This window comes from Physcomitrium patens, chromosome 11 (genome assembly GCF_059467195.1).
Source record: "Physcomitrium patens ecotype Gransden chromosome 11, ASM5946719v1, whole genome shotgun sequence".
In the NCBI taxonomy this organism is placed as follows: Eukaryota; Viridiplantae; Streptophyta; class Bryopsida; order Funariales; family Funariaceae; genus Physcomitrium; species Physcomitrium patens.
Window position 1 is genome coordinate 9,988,526 of NC_143420.1, and position 12,926 is coordinate 10,001,451.

General features: G+C 33.7%; 1 protein-coding gene and 1 long non-coding RNA gene across 2 annotated transcripts; one reads left to right on the forward strand and one right to left on the reverse strand.

The window, feature by feature from the left end:
* Positions 1-5,199: 5,199 nt before the first annotated feature.
* Positions 5,200-6,573, forward strand: LOC112288293 (ethylene-responsive transcription factor RAP2-9). Its single transcript, XM_024532351.3, has 2 exons — positions 5,200-5,368; positions 5,480-6,573. The coding sequence occupies exon 2, from the start codon at positions 5,483-5,485 to the stop codon at positions 6,014-6,016; it is 534 nt and encodes a 177-aa protein (XP_024388119.1). The 5' UTR covers positions 5,200-5,368; positions 5,480-5,482; the 3' UTR covers positions 6,017-6,573.
* On the reverse strand, positions 6,481-10,655 carry LOC141045904 (uncharacterized). Its single transcript, XR_012218463.2, has 3 exons — positions 8,980-10,655; positions 8,237-8,797; positions 6,481-7,582 (listed from the first exon to the last, which is right to left on the reverse strand). It is a non-coding gene; the product is annotated as an uncharacterized LOC141045904 (long non-coding RNA).
* Between the last annotated feature and the right edge of the window lie 2,271 nt (positions 10,656-12,926).

A 12,926-nucleotide genomic window follows, 5' to 3' on the forward strand; every position in this document is an offset into this window, starting at 1 on the left:
TGTCCATAAAAGTTTTCATGTTTAACATTAAGATATTAATAGTTTGAGTTATTAAAAGAATTATTTTTATTGATTAGAAATGGATATTGTGCTACTATCTTTATATTATTTTAAGCTTATTGTAATTGTAAACTTAGACAAAATAATGATTGATTTAAGATGATTGATTAGCACTTCAACCACTATATTTTTTTTTGTTGTATGTGCTTTCTATTGAAACTAAAGTCTATTTTGAAATTTAGCTAGAAACATTTGAAATTGCAACCTTAATGTTATCTCTTAGTAAAATAGTTTATTTTATTTCTTTCTTGTTTTCATATCTTTGTAATTAAAACCTTTAAATTGGATCTATATATTATTTAAGTTTAGTTTCTATTTTTTTTTATACTAAAAAATAAAAATCTTTAATACTATGTCTTATCTCTAAGCAATACTCGCATTTAATAAATAAATGATTATAGTCTATAACATTATTTTTTGTCTTTTTTTTGTAGAATTGATTAATCTAAAAGAAAGCTTTCATTCTCTTTTAAAGTCTAAGGCTTCACAAAAATATAGATAATTATCAATTTAATTATTTTTATGTTTTTCAAATAAAAATTCTAATTTTTTAGTTATTAAAGTATTAACAACTTCAAATTCATCTAGTAATTTTATTATCCACTTAACATTATAAATATAAGAACTATTGCTTTAAAAAATCGTTTTTTTAGTATAACTACTATAAAATAAGCTATCATAATAAATTATTTTATATATTTTATTTCTTGCCTTAAATTTTATTTATCAATTTTTAAAATGATATTTTTATATTATTAATTTTGTACTACTATTGTCTTAGTCCACATTTCAATGTCCTTATGTTGTGTCCTTCTTTCTACTATCAATGTGTCTTCTTGTATTAGTGTTGTAATGCCATATATGACCGCCGCATATAACATCATATTGTTATAACCTAAGTATTGAAGATACTTGTTATCATATGTTTGCTAATCAAGTTGTTATTAATAAATCTACTCTTTTGCCACTAAAAGCTCATTGAGACCTAATGTGTCAAATTAATCTTTAAATATTAAAGATTAAATATTAATTTTTTTTAAAGATTGATTAGTAATTCTAAGTTAAAATAATAATAATAATAATAATAATAATAATAATAGTAATAATAATAAAATTGTAACGAAAAAAACTTTTGAGATTTTTAATTTTTGTAGTTGCAAGTGCCAAAGCTCCTTCACCCTTCTCCATTGCAGCCAAGATTTTAACATTATGATTTCATAATACTATTTCATGCCAAAAGAAACCATTAAGAATGAAATAAATAAAACAAATAAATAAAAAATAAAAAATGTACATATATTTATTTGGCTAACAGAGTTCAATAAACAAAGGCACAATAAAGAAACCCACCTTTATTTATTTATCATAATAAGATGTTACAATAGCAATTGAAGTTTGTGAGCAATCATGCAATAAAGAAAAATAATCAGCAATGTTGTTTATGTTTATAATATGTAATTAGTAATTTTGACAATTAGTAGTAATTGTTTATGTTTATAATTTGTAATTAGTGAAGTTTCTAACAAAGAAATATACACACATATATATAGTTCAATTTTAAGAACTACACAAGACGGCTATACAATTAACTTGTAGCCAACAATTACAAACTACTTATAACTGCACCTTTCTAATTGCCACAAACTCAGCAATGTCAGGTGCCTTAACTATGTCAGCCATTGAAGAAGCCGGTGCTTTTGGTCTGAGGATGCCAGAAATAGAGAGTATTGGTTGGGATCCAGTGCTTGGGGGCCCAGTGTTGGCTATTGTCACGCTGCACTGAGGCTATTAGAATGAGACTGCAGCTTCACAGTAGATTGGGAGTGCACTCCAGCTGCAGCAGATTAAGCTTTTTGCCCTCTGGGACCGTGCCATCTCAAATATTCTGACATCGATTCTAGACATATCTGCTTCTGGTGCGCTTTTATTTCGTGCAGTTCCCGAATTAAAGACCTCTCATCTGTTTAACAACAGGTTGCAAACTTGAAATCTTAGCGCCAGTCCTTTGGGCATGACCCACGTCAGAGCAATTGGAAAAGGCAAGAATATGCCTCACGAGCTGAAGGGATTTCTCCACGGATGCTCAGTGGCAACTCTGATCAACTGTGAGAAGATGTTGTTTGCACAATCGACCCTCACATACATGCAGTGACCCTTCTGTTTAGAATGATACGCAGTAGGCATCCAATCAAGCTGATATTCTTCTTTCTGGTAGAATGCACGGTTTTAACGAGGGCTCCTAGACTAGCGCGGGGCCATGCCTACACGGTGGTATCCTCTAGACTGCAATTACAGACTTTCACTGGAATCACAAATGTGCCGTCTCTGCCTAATTCTGTAAATCTTGTTTCGATCATAGGAATCACGACACGGAATATTGCTTGTAGGCAATGCGTTTCTAGTATGTTACCAACTGAGAAGGTTGGCGTAAAATACAGTAGTGAATGGGAAGTCCTTCCAAGCTCACAACCTATCTTCTCTGAATAGCGTCGTAAACGGAATGGATTTGAGGCGGATTGTGAACATTCATGGGGCCCACTTCTGCATGCCACCTGGCACCTCAGCATCTAGCGTTGGTTCGCTGACCTCAGGAGCAGGTTTGTCTCCTGAACAAAGGGGCCCTCATGGATCGAAAATAAGAGGACTCAGCAACTCGATCAAGTCATTCTGGTTCAGCCCCACCTTAATAAACAGTGGACAGGTCTACTATTCGTTGTACTCTCTTGATTCTGAGCTTTCTCTGATCTGAAACTTTCATCCACCATGCTGAAGTGACTAATCACAGGCAAGCTAGCCTAGAGGGTTGTCTTTCGACCATCTTATGCTCCAGTTCGTGAGAGTCTTGTCGCTTCAGCTGCTAGCAGTGGCACTCTCTCTAGGAGTACTTTACCGTCTACTATCTGCAGCTTAAGTCCCCCCCCCCTTCAATCCAGACGCAACTCCTGCATCAGTTTCCTAGCGCATGGATCTGTGCGATCTGAAAGTAAAGCTTAGAATCGACTTTCCTGCACGTCAGTGCTTGTGATCAGCAAATCGAGGATTTTTGAGAAGCTTGAACTCCACAATCGTCTCGTGTCGGCTCTTGTGTCTTATTAATACGGATTGATAGGGATTGATACGACCGTTCCTGCTCTCAAGTGATGGAGTCCTCTGTATGTTCTTATAACCTAAAGCTTGCTTTAAGCGTCTTTGTAAGGTGCAAGAAAGTTCTGCCCACGATCTCAAGCACATAATTATTGTTAAAAATCATGGTTTTAGCATGATATGAATTAATGGGAATGCTAATGTGAATAAAAGTTTTCTATCCATATCTTCGTGACACTACATGATGTTGGACATGACTATTTGTAATGGACTTTATTAAACCATATTTTCCAAGTTTTCCTCCAATATCAATCAATGTTCCACACGTTTTTTTATCTAGAATAGCTTGCAACTCCACACGATGTTAGGTAATCGTATTCTATGTGAAAGATGACCCAGATAACATTTAAACCTGAATCTAACACCATTAGCTGAGCTTTCGCAAATTATCATATAGTTTCTCAGGTGCGACACAAAGGGGATGATTGGTTTGAGAAGGGCGATTTCGTGTCAGCCGGAAAATGGTGTTTTATTTAAACTCGGAAGCATTCCATTCGCCAACCTCGGGCCGAGTAATTGTAGGAGCCTGATATTCTCAAGACGGAGACCAAGACAGAGACCAATTTGCTACAGAAATCCCTGCAATTCCCCGCCAGATGTCTGAAACTCTTCCATTGTTATGCCCGTGGAACTACGCCACCTTCGCACATCGTGGCCTTCAAAGCAACAATATGGCGTTTGGTAATCCATTTTCGGTGTTTACCATGCAAGAATGGCGTTCATGGGAAAGTTCCTGGATCTGTCTCATTGTCTGTAGGCAGTTTGCAGCAATGAATTTCCTCTTATAATTCCACAGACGACAGACTTGGGGGACTATCTGTCGGACAAGGCACACCCCCATCATGGCACGGCCAGGCAAGTACTATTACCTTACATCACGGGCTCGCTTTCGTGGACCACCAAAATATTCGACAAAAAGAAGGAACCAGGATAACTTTGCCCAACAGTCGCTTGCTGAGCAATGGAAAGTGGTATAACTGTTCCATTCAGTAAATGACACAGTTGGAATATTCTCAATTCTGGGTAACTCTCGGGGGGTACATTTGAACTCACCGTCGGTGAAAGTCGGCACACCACGTCTTACCAGACGATTTTGGCGTCTACCATATGAAAATGTACTATTACCCTAAGTCCCGCAGCATGCAAAGTGTGGCCCTTAAATAATTACAACCGGCGGCCAGATGCAGTGGAAAATCCCACACATTAACACGCATGATCCCCCACATTCCGATGAGGTTTAGTCCAGGTTTAGGCTTTGATATGCGAACACCCTCCTTTCAACTGGTTCAGACTCATCATTTTCCAGTTAGCCCTTGATCCTGGAATAGGTTTCAGTGTTTTTTCTGAAATTGAACTGGGCTTCTAGTCCTCAAAATTTCAAATTTCATATTTCAGTACGTTGATGTCAAGTTACAAGTAGATACCGTTTAAGGTAATGGGGCTCTTTCCACAAGCATTGCCAAACTCCACATCACAGTTGAGGAATTCAAGTCCCAACTTATGGATTGATGTGTCTGCGTAGAACAGTGAGCCAAGTTGTAAATACACAATAACTTGGCACATGAGGCCATCGAAGAAGTTGGCAAAATCTACGTAAATTGAAGTATATATGACAATATCTATTCACTACCACTAATGAAATGTTCAACACTAACTGCTGTCTCTCGCCGCTCGTTGCGAAGGTAACGTAGAGGTTGTGTAAACTGAAAACACCTCCAACGGACCACCTCAAAATACCCAAACCAAAATTGGCGTGGCCGATTGCCCCACTCATTGCCCAATCCCTGCTAAAAAGTTACAGAACCCGTCATATGTGGCGTGACGTGCTTCAAGGACGATGCAGATTGTCGGTAAATTGACAAACTCGAGGAAAACTGCTGAATGTTGCCTCTCCCCCTTCCTGGAGAGAAAAATATTTGGAAATAACGGCGATGTTCTCCGTCTGTACAGTGATAACAGGGGCGTCTTGATCAGGAAGCACCTAATCTGTCGGATGAGACTGCAAGTGGGTGTTGGTTGTTGCTATAAAGAGAAGTGTTTCACACGTTGAGAACGTCAGAAATATCCTTTTTCGTCATTGGCTTCAGTTCATCTTGGCTTCTGCTTGCATCCGCAGTAACCACTACGTATTTGGTGAAGGATTTTCTCGGTTATTGTGGCTCAGGTTGGTCTTAGCGTGCGAATTGCGGAGTGCCTGATTTAGGTTGTAATTTTGAATCCTTTGAGATCAATAGAAGTTTTTGATTGGTAAGAGAAAATGCATGGGGAAATGCAGGTAATGCAGTCGAGCATACATTCGGGTGCAGGAGGGCATGGCGGAGGGCACAGCATTGTGTGTAACTCACCATTGCCGTCTCTGTCGACACACTTGCACGCCGTTTGCATTCCCAAATATAAGGGAATCAGATATCGTCCAGAATTGGGTCGGTACATCTCAGAGATTCGTCCCGCCCAGCCTCGCAAGCGCAAGATCTGGCTAGGAACGTACAAGACAGCTGAGGAAGCCGCGCGCGCCTTCGATGCGGGCATCTTCTACACGAAGAAGCCCATTAACTACAATTTCGAAGACTCTCCATCCATCCTCGAGCCTCTACCGGAGAATCTAACCCCTGAGGAGGAACACGTCGAGATTCAGAAGAAAGCTAAGGCTGCGGCTGCTAGGGTCCAAGCCACACAAGTGATGCTTGAGACCAAACCCCCCCGGAATTATGTGTCTGACATGACGGAACGCTTTCATGAGAGCCAGATGTACTGCGCCAAACCTCACGAACCACCTCGAGAAATCCAATTCGCGGTTGTCTTAGACAGGTGAGTGGAGAGCCACCCGATTCGGAGAGTTTGTAGGTTAGGGGACCCAAGTGATCAAGTTCCACCAAACTGGTCAAGCTTCGGCATGAAGTGTTCAAAAGCTTGTATCGGCAGAGACAGAGAGTTGAGATGAGAGCTGTAAGTAACTGGTCTGACATCGTTTGCTGAGAATTGAGAGGTAGTGGCATCTTTGAATTAGCCTCTAGCGCACACAACACCCGCTGATTAGTTGAGAAAAGGAATTGCCTGTTCACGGAAAAAGCGTAGTGTAGATCCGTAGCATTGACTGCTCACGCTTAGGATCAATTCAATCGAGTCACAAGAACTCACTTCCAAGTCAAGCACCACCCATGATTCAATCGACGAATCATGGAGATTGTAAACCCAGAGCTATCCTTACGAGACGCATCATGTTGCTCCGACACAGATCTTTGCATCCTTGGAAGCTTTTTGGTCCGATTGATCCGACTGTCCAGATAGACAACTCTCCGGCGCGGAGACCATATTGGTTGCTGCCACTGAATAAAGCCATGTATGATCCTGATGTACATATTCCTCAGAGCAAGATTGTAAATTCGGTTTCGTGGCGTGATGCTCTTCCTGTTTCGATGTGCAAGCACTCAGTGTGCAACCCATGACGTTTTCCGGTGCTGTCCACATCTGAACTTGTGAAGGAAATGAGAAAATGCTTCGAAAATGCATGATTCTGCACCGAATGTGCATCATGTGTGCTACTCTAGTAGGTGATTCTTCTTCTGGCGATTTATTTACAAATCGTTTGCAAGTGATTCTACAGTCTTCGACACTTCACGATGAATAAGACTGAACCTGGTGGTTTCTCATTACTATCTAATAATATGTGACACAGTCAATTGATGAAAGCTTTTCGGATTAGTTTCCTGCAGGTCTTCCACACTGTCAGATTTGAAATCGAAGTTTGCACATTGATCATGAAATCGAACAAGAAAAAATCGTTTTACACAAGAAGGAAACACATTCTCAAATGCCATTTTTTCACGTTCAATTGGAGGGTATCAGTCGGAACTTACTACCTCAAAAGCATCTGAAACCCTTGAACAAACTGATTGCTTATTCGATATGATGAAGAATTTTCCCGAAACATTAAGGTTCAGGTTTTGGTAGAAGTGCATGCTACTGACGAGGATTTTATACTACAGACATTTAAATGCCACATGAAAGGCAACTTCCAGTGCAGTGATCTGATGTTGCAATTCTTCATGAATTCATCAAAGTGAAAACAGTAAACTGTACTTAAGGATGCATCAGTGTTCTCGAAGGTTCCAGCGTTGATTTCATATACTTTAAGTTCAGGGTGCTCATTTCTAACATGTGAGTCGAGTAGAAAGTTTGTGTAGGAGCATGGTATGAGATTGTTGATGGATTCATGAACAATCCATGTTGGTCTTTTCAGTACCCAGTTGAAAAGGTCACACTTAAATGATAAGCAACTCAATAGGAGTGGCTGAGTATATTGCTTGGTACCTTCTAACAACATAAACATCTCATAAATATCAAGATATAATATAATAACCATGTTTGAATTTTGTACCTACAAAAAGACAATGAAAATTGAGCATTAGAAGGTATTAGTTAAAAAATATGCATAAATAACATCTCGGTGACATTTATTGTTTAAAATATAAAAATTAATCTATTTGTAGTTAAAATATTGTGCATATGGATACTACACTTATGAAGGTAGCAATATCAAGACAAGAAGAGTTCAGATGTGAGTGATGGTGCCTTAATATCTACTACCATTGTGAATTAGGATTTTATCACAATCTCACTATGTTTTTACATTTTGTGCAATATGCTTCTAATTAATAGTTGGTAACTTATTATATTTAATAATTAAAGTTTTGAAACACTTAAAAAATGAATAGTTTTAATTCTAATAGAGATTATGATTTTTAGCATGAAGATTTTTCCAAGACTCAAGTTACATCTTCTCACATTACCTAGCAAAAGTAGAGACCTAATACACAAAATAATCTAAGTATTCAAAATACATCATATGTCATTATGATGTCAAATGTAGAAATTATCTAAATTTTAGTTGTTGATTCTAAAGATAATAAATTAATGGCAAATTTAAAAACATATTATAAGGCAAATTTTTCTATAAGAGAGTTAAAGAAGATGATAACTTTAAAAATAATCTCATGCATAATAACCACATGTCATGGACATATACATTTACCTCAATAGTTACTTATATGATTAAGTAGAAGTAGGTAAATATAGAATAATTTCATAAAGTCTTCTAGAAAAGCTTCCTAGAAGCTTCATAGATGCAATTTTGACTTTAAATGTGTTTGTAGGTTAGAAACTTGGCCAAAAAGCTAATCATGTATTGATAGCTTATAGAACAAGTTATCTCCGTGTAGTGTGGAACAAACCAACTACATGGCGCATACATAGATAACTTGCCTTGCAAGATAAGACATGAGGCTAGCAAAGTCAAAACATGTTGGAGGTCCTATAGGACATCGCCACATAGCTCTTAGTTAGATAGTATATATGGAGGCAAGAGTGAAGCCTTCTTCACTCTTGTCAATGCCTTTCTAGTCTTAGTCTTCTTTAAGTCTTTCTAGTCTTTTTGTTTTTGGCAATAGCCATTCTAATTAATATTACATCATCTTTTGAGTGACTTTCTAGTTCTCTTCAATGATAGAAGACTGTATTGAGGATTTTCTTTCTTCGAGATTCATGTCCTTGACACTACAACATGATTCCCTTCAACAAAAGAGCCAATAGAATCCTACCACATAGCATTTTATTTTTTAAATAATTTTTATTATTACACAATAATAATTGCCTTTAGAAAGTTGATAAAATTTTCAAACAAGAAATCAAGTATTTAGAATAATTTTTAAAATATAGCAAAACATTTATGAGAAAAATCCATAAATTGGACTTTTATACAATAGTTTGGATACTTACAAATTACAACAAAATATTAATTAAAGAAAGCTTATTTTAAGGCAAAGAATATTTTATAATCAAGACCAATAATCTTGAAGTAGCCAAAAAAGTACAATAACTGAATTATATAGTCTAAATACAAAACTTATATAATGCAAGAATGATAAAGTTAATAATAATTTTGTGAATATAAGTCCAAAATTTTACATTGTTTTAAGTCTTTAGAAAGAATAGAAGATTTTTTTATTATTATTGAGACAAAATTTTATTCATAGATTATAAATTAACCCTCAAAATTCAATCAAGTAGCAAAACATTAAATTTTGGAAAGTCATCTCTGTAAAAATATTGATCTTTTTATCAAATTACAAATTGAATAAGATACACAACAAAGCTATCATCCTTCCAAATTTTTGCTTAAATATAGAAGAAATAAGATAAAAATTGCATTTTGAATGAACTTAGGTCTATTGACTCAATTTTAGAATTGTTATCATCAATCACAATTAATAGTAAGAATAAGTTCATGGTATTGCGTAGGATTTTTTTTCTCACTTTTGGTTAATATTGTGGTCTCTTAGGATATTTTCTCTTATAATTGTAAAGGCAATAAGTTGAGCCACTATAATTGATGGATTTGATAGTATTGTAGATGTGAAAATGCTTTAAGTGAGCATTTGAATGTGGTAGTGAGTACCAACATAATGAGGCATGTACTTCATGAATCAAATTTTGGATCATTAGAGAACCAAAAGAAGTTAATGCTCATAGCTAAGAATATATATTTTTAGGTTGGAATTTGCTCAACTTCATCAAGATTGGACTATCTATGTTGGAACAAAGTAATTTTTAGAAATGAAATTAAAATCAATCAATTTTAATTTGATGATCTTGCTTGGTATTGGATAAATGACAAAAATTCTCAATCACAAGCTTATCATGTGAGTCAAATAACTAAATATGGAGGTCGTATAATTTTTACATAGAATTATATGACCTTTTGTGGTGTAGATTATATATACAAGATAGAAGTGAAGATGAAATAAAATTTATATCTTAGCATTTTTTAAGATGAGCTTAAAATAATAAAAAAATAAATGGTATTATTTCAATCATTTTTGTGTCATATTTCAACATGATAATGATCTTAAATAAAATACAAAATCAATCAAGCAATGGTTGTTAATGCAAAATTTGGATGTATTTACTTAACTTCCTCAATCATCTTACCTAAATTCAATTGAGCATGTGTGTACACTTGTGAAAAAAAAATTAAATGAATACCTAGCACCAACTAAATAACTGCTTCAATTGTGGGAGCATATGCAAGCATCTTTCAATTCCATTACTCATAAATAATGTCAAAAGTTTTATTATAGCATATTCAATTGTATCTATGTTGTTTTATCTTTTAAAAGAGGTTAGAAAAATTATTAATGTACAAGTAGATGTATATTATTAAATTAAGTTAATAGACCTAAATTCATTTGAAATGCAATTTTTTTCTTGTTGCTAAAATTCTCAAGTTGAAATTTGAAAAGATGATTGTTAGCTTGATTTTGTGTTTTATAAAATTTATAATTTGGCAAAAAGATTAACACTCTTTCAGATATGGCTTCTAAAAATGTGATGTTTTGTTAATTGATTGAATTTTGAGAATCAACGTAACTACTTGAAGGTTCTAAAAAGAAAAAAAAAAAAAAAAAAAAAAAAAAATCTATTACTTACAACATCTATAATCTATTCATAACAAGGTTTGCTAAATTAAATTAATGATTTATATTGGTAATATTTTATTACTATTTATTCAAGACCATTGTAATATATGAACCTTTAAAGCTATAAGTATCTCTAATTCAACAATTATCTTACTTTTCCTCAATAACTCTATTATTTTTACTTGTTAATACAACCTACTTAATACATCAATCAATTTGGATGAATATGATGTCTACAACAATTACATCCAATCTTTTAGCCTAAAAAAAATAAGAGTTTTTAATTTTCAATTACATAATCACCAAACCAAGTTCAAAAGAATATAAACTTATATACAACTAGACTTCTCAATATCAACATTTTCTATACTCCAACAATATAGATCCTTCCATCTCATATATACATCAGATTTCAAATATAAGATCAATTTCTATAAACAAATAACTACAAAGATAATACTAAATATAAAATTATAATAGAGACTATTAAAAATTTATATTTATTTTTTTTTATTTTTTCATAAATCTAATCCAATATCAAATTAATACATTGAGCTCCAATTTTACAATTAATCCAAAGTGTCAAATTTAAGAATTCCCTGACAAAGTTCAAATCAAGTTATTGGAAGAGCTCAAGCTTAATTTTATAATTTTTGACCTAGATCCTATATCTTTATTAATATAATTCAAGAAATAAAATAAACAAGGAGATACAAAACAAGAACGTGCAACCTTGTCTCTTTTCCCCCCTCCTTCTTCTCTCATCTCCATCCTTTCCTCTTTTCTTGTCTTTTTTTTTTAAGGACCTTCTTAACCTCAATATGGATACATTTAAACTACATAATTTCATACACATGTCCTAAATACTCTTTATTAGAATATATTCATCAACAATAAATCCTTATTCATTGAGTAGCATATATATTTATTTAAGCTTCCATTCAATAGCAAGGAGCTAAGATATAGTTTTTTTGAATGTCTTTTAATTTTTTGTAGGATTTGTCATATGGTTTGTACTCTCTATATATTATTTTGGTTTTATTACTAGTTGTATATAAAGTAATCCAATTTATCAATAAAAAAAAATCATAATCCAAAAAAACTTGTATTATTAATAGAATAATGCATCTTTGGTAGATTAAATATAAAACTTTTAATTTATAGTGCTAATATTCTTATACTAAGCTATAAAGGCTATATATATATATATATATATATAATTTCTTAAATTTAAATCTTAGATATACATATATATGAAAATATAATTTTTAAACTTTAAAATATATATATCTATATATATATATATATATATATATATGAGAGTTTTTTATCATTGTTAAATATTGATACATTTGTAATAAATTATAATAATTTTTAATAATTTTTAAAAATATTCAGCTAAAATATAGAGCAATTGGCATTATAAGAATTATACTTCAAATTAAGTTGTTGTTATTTCATATAATTCTTATAATGCCAATTGTTGCCAATTCATCTAGTGACATATATACAAAGTTCCAAATCTTTTGTAAGTTTTTACATATTTATTTATTTTTTATTATTCATCATAATATTTACACAAAATATTCCTATAAAAAAATTAAAATCAAATTTTGTTAAAACGAACTCTAAGGATTTCTATTTATATTTAAATAAGCAAGTAGTTTATTATTTTTATACTTTAAGTATTTATTTTTCAAAAATTCTTATGTGATTTGATCAACAAGTATTTAAAACTTAATTGATTTATTAAATGGACTTAACATTTCTCTACCCACACCATTCCTTCCACCCGAATGCCTCCATCTCGCAACAATGTAAACAAAAACGATTGAGAACTCATTACCACACTGAACTCGCACACATTCATGCGAATTTTAACGTTTAAGAGCTCCTGCAAGTCATGAAAAGTCTGACAAACTGCAGGACGTATTTAGTGTTTTAACGTTCTGTTCAAAATTAACAAGTGCAAAGAGTATCTAACTCAATTGCATAATGCTCTTATCTGAAGTCATTCATAGATCACCATTTGCGCCTGACACAATACAAACCAGTGCCAAGTGTTATCAAATCCGATGTACCTCATATCGAGAGACCGAAAAATCAATCCCCCAGTGGTGTCTCTTCAGAAAACGTCCACACTGAAACTATGATTTCTCATTAGGGACACAGACATCATACACGACAATATGAAAAAGCAGCAATGAGTTTAGCGATTAGCACGCACACAAAGAGATTCATGAGTGC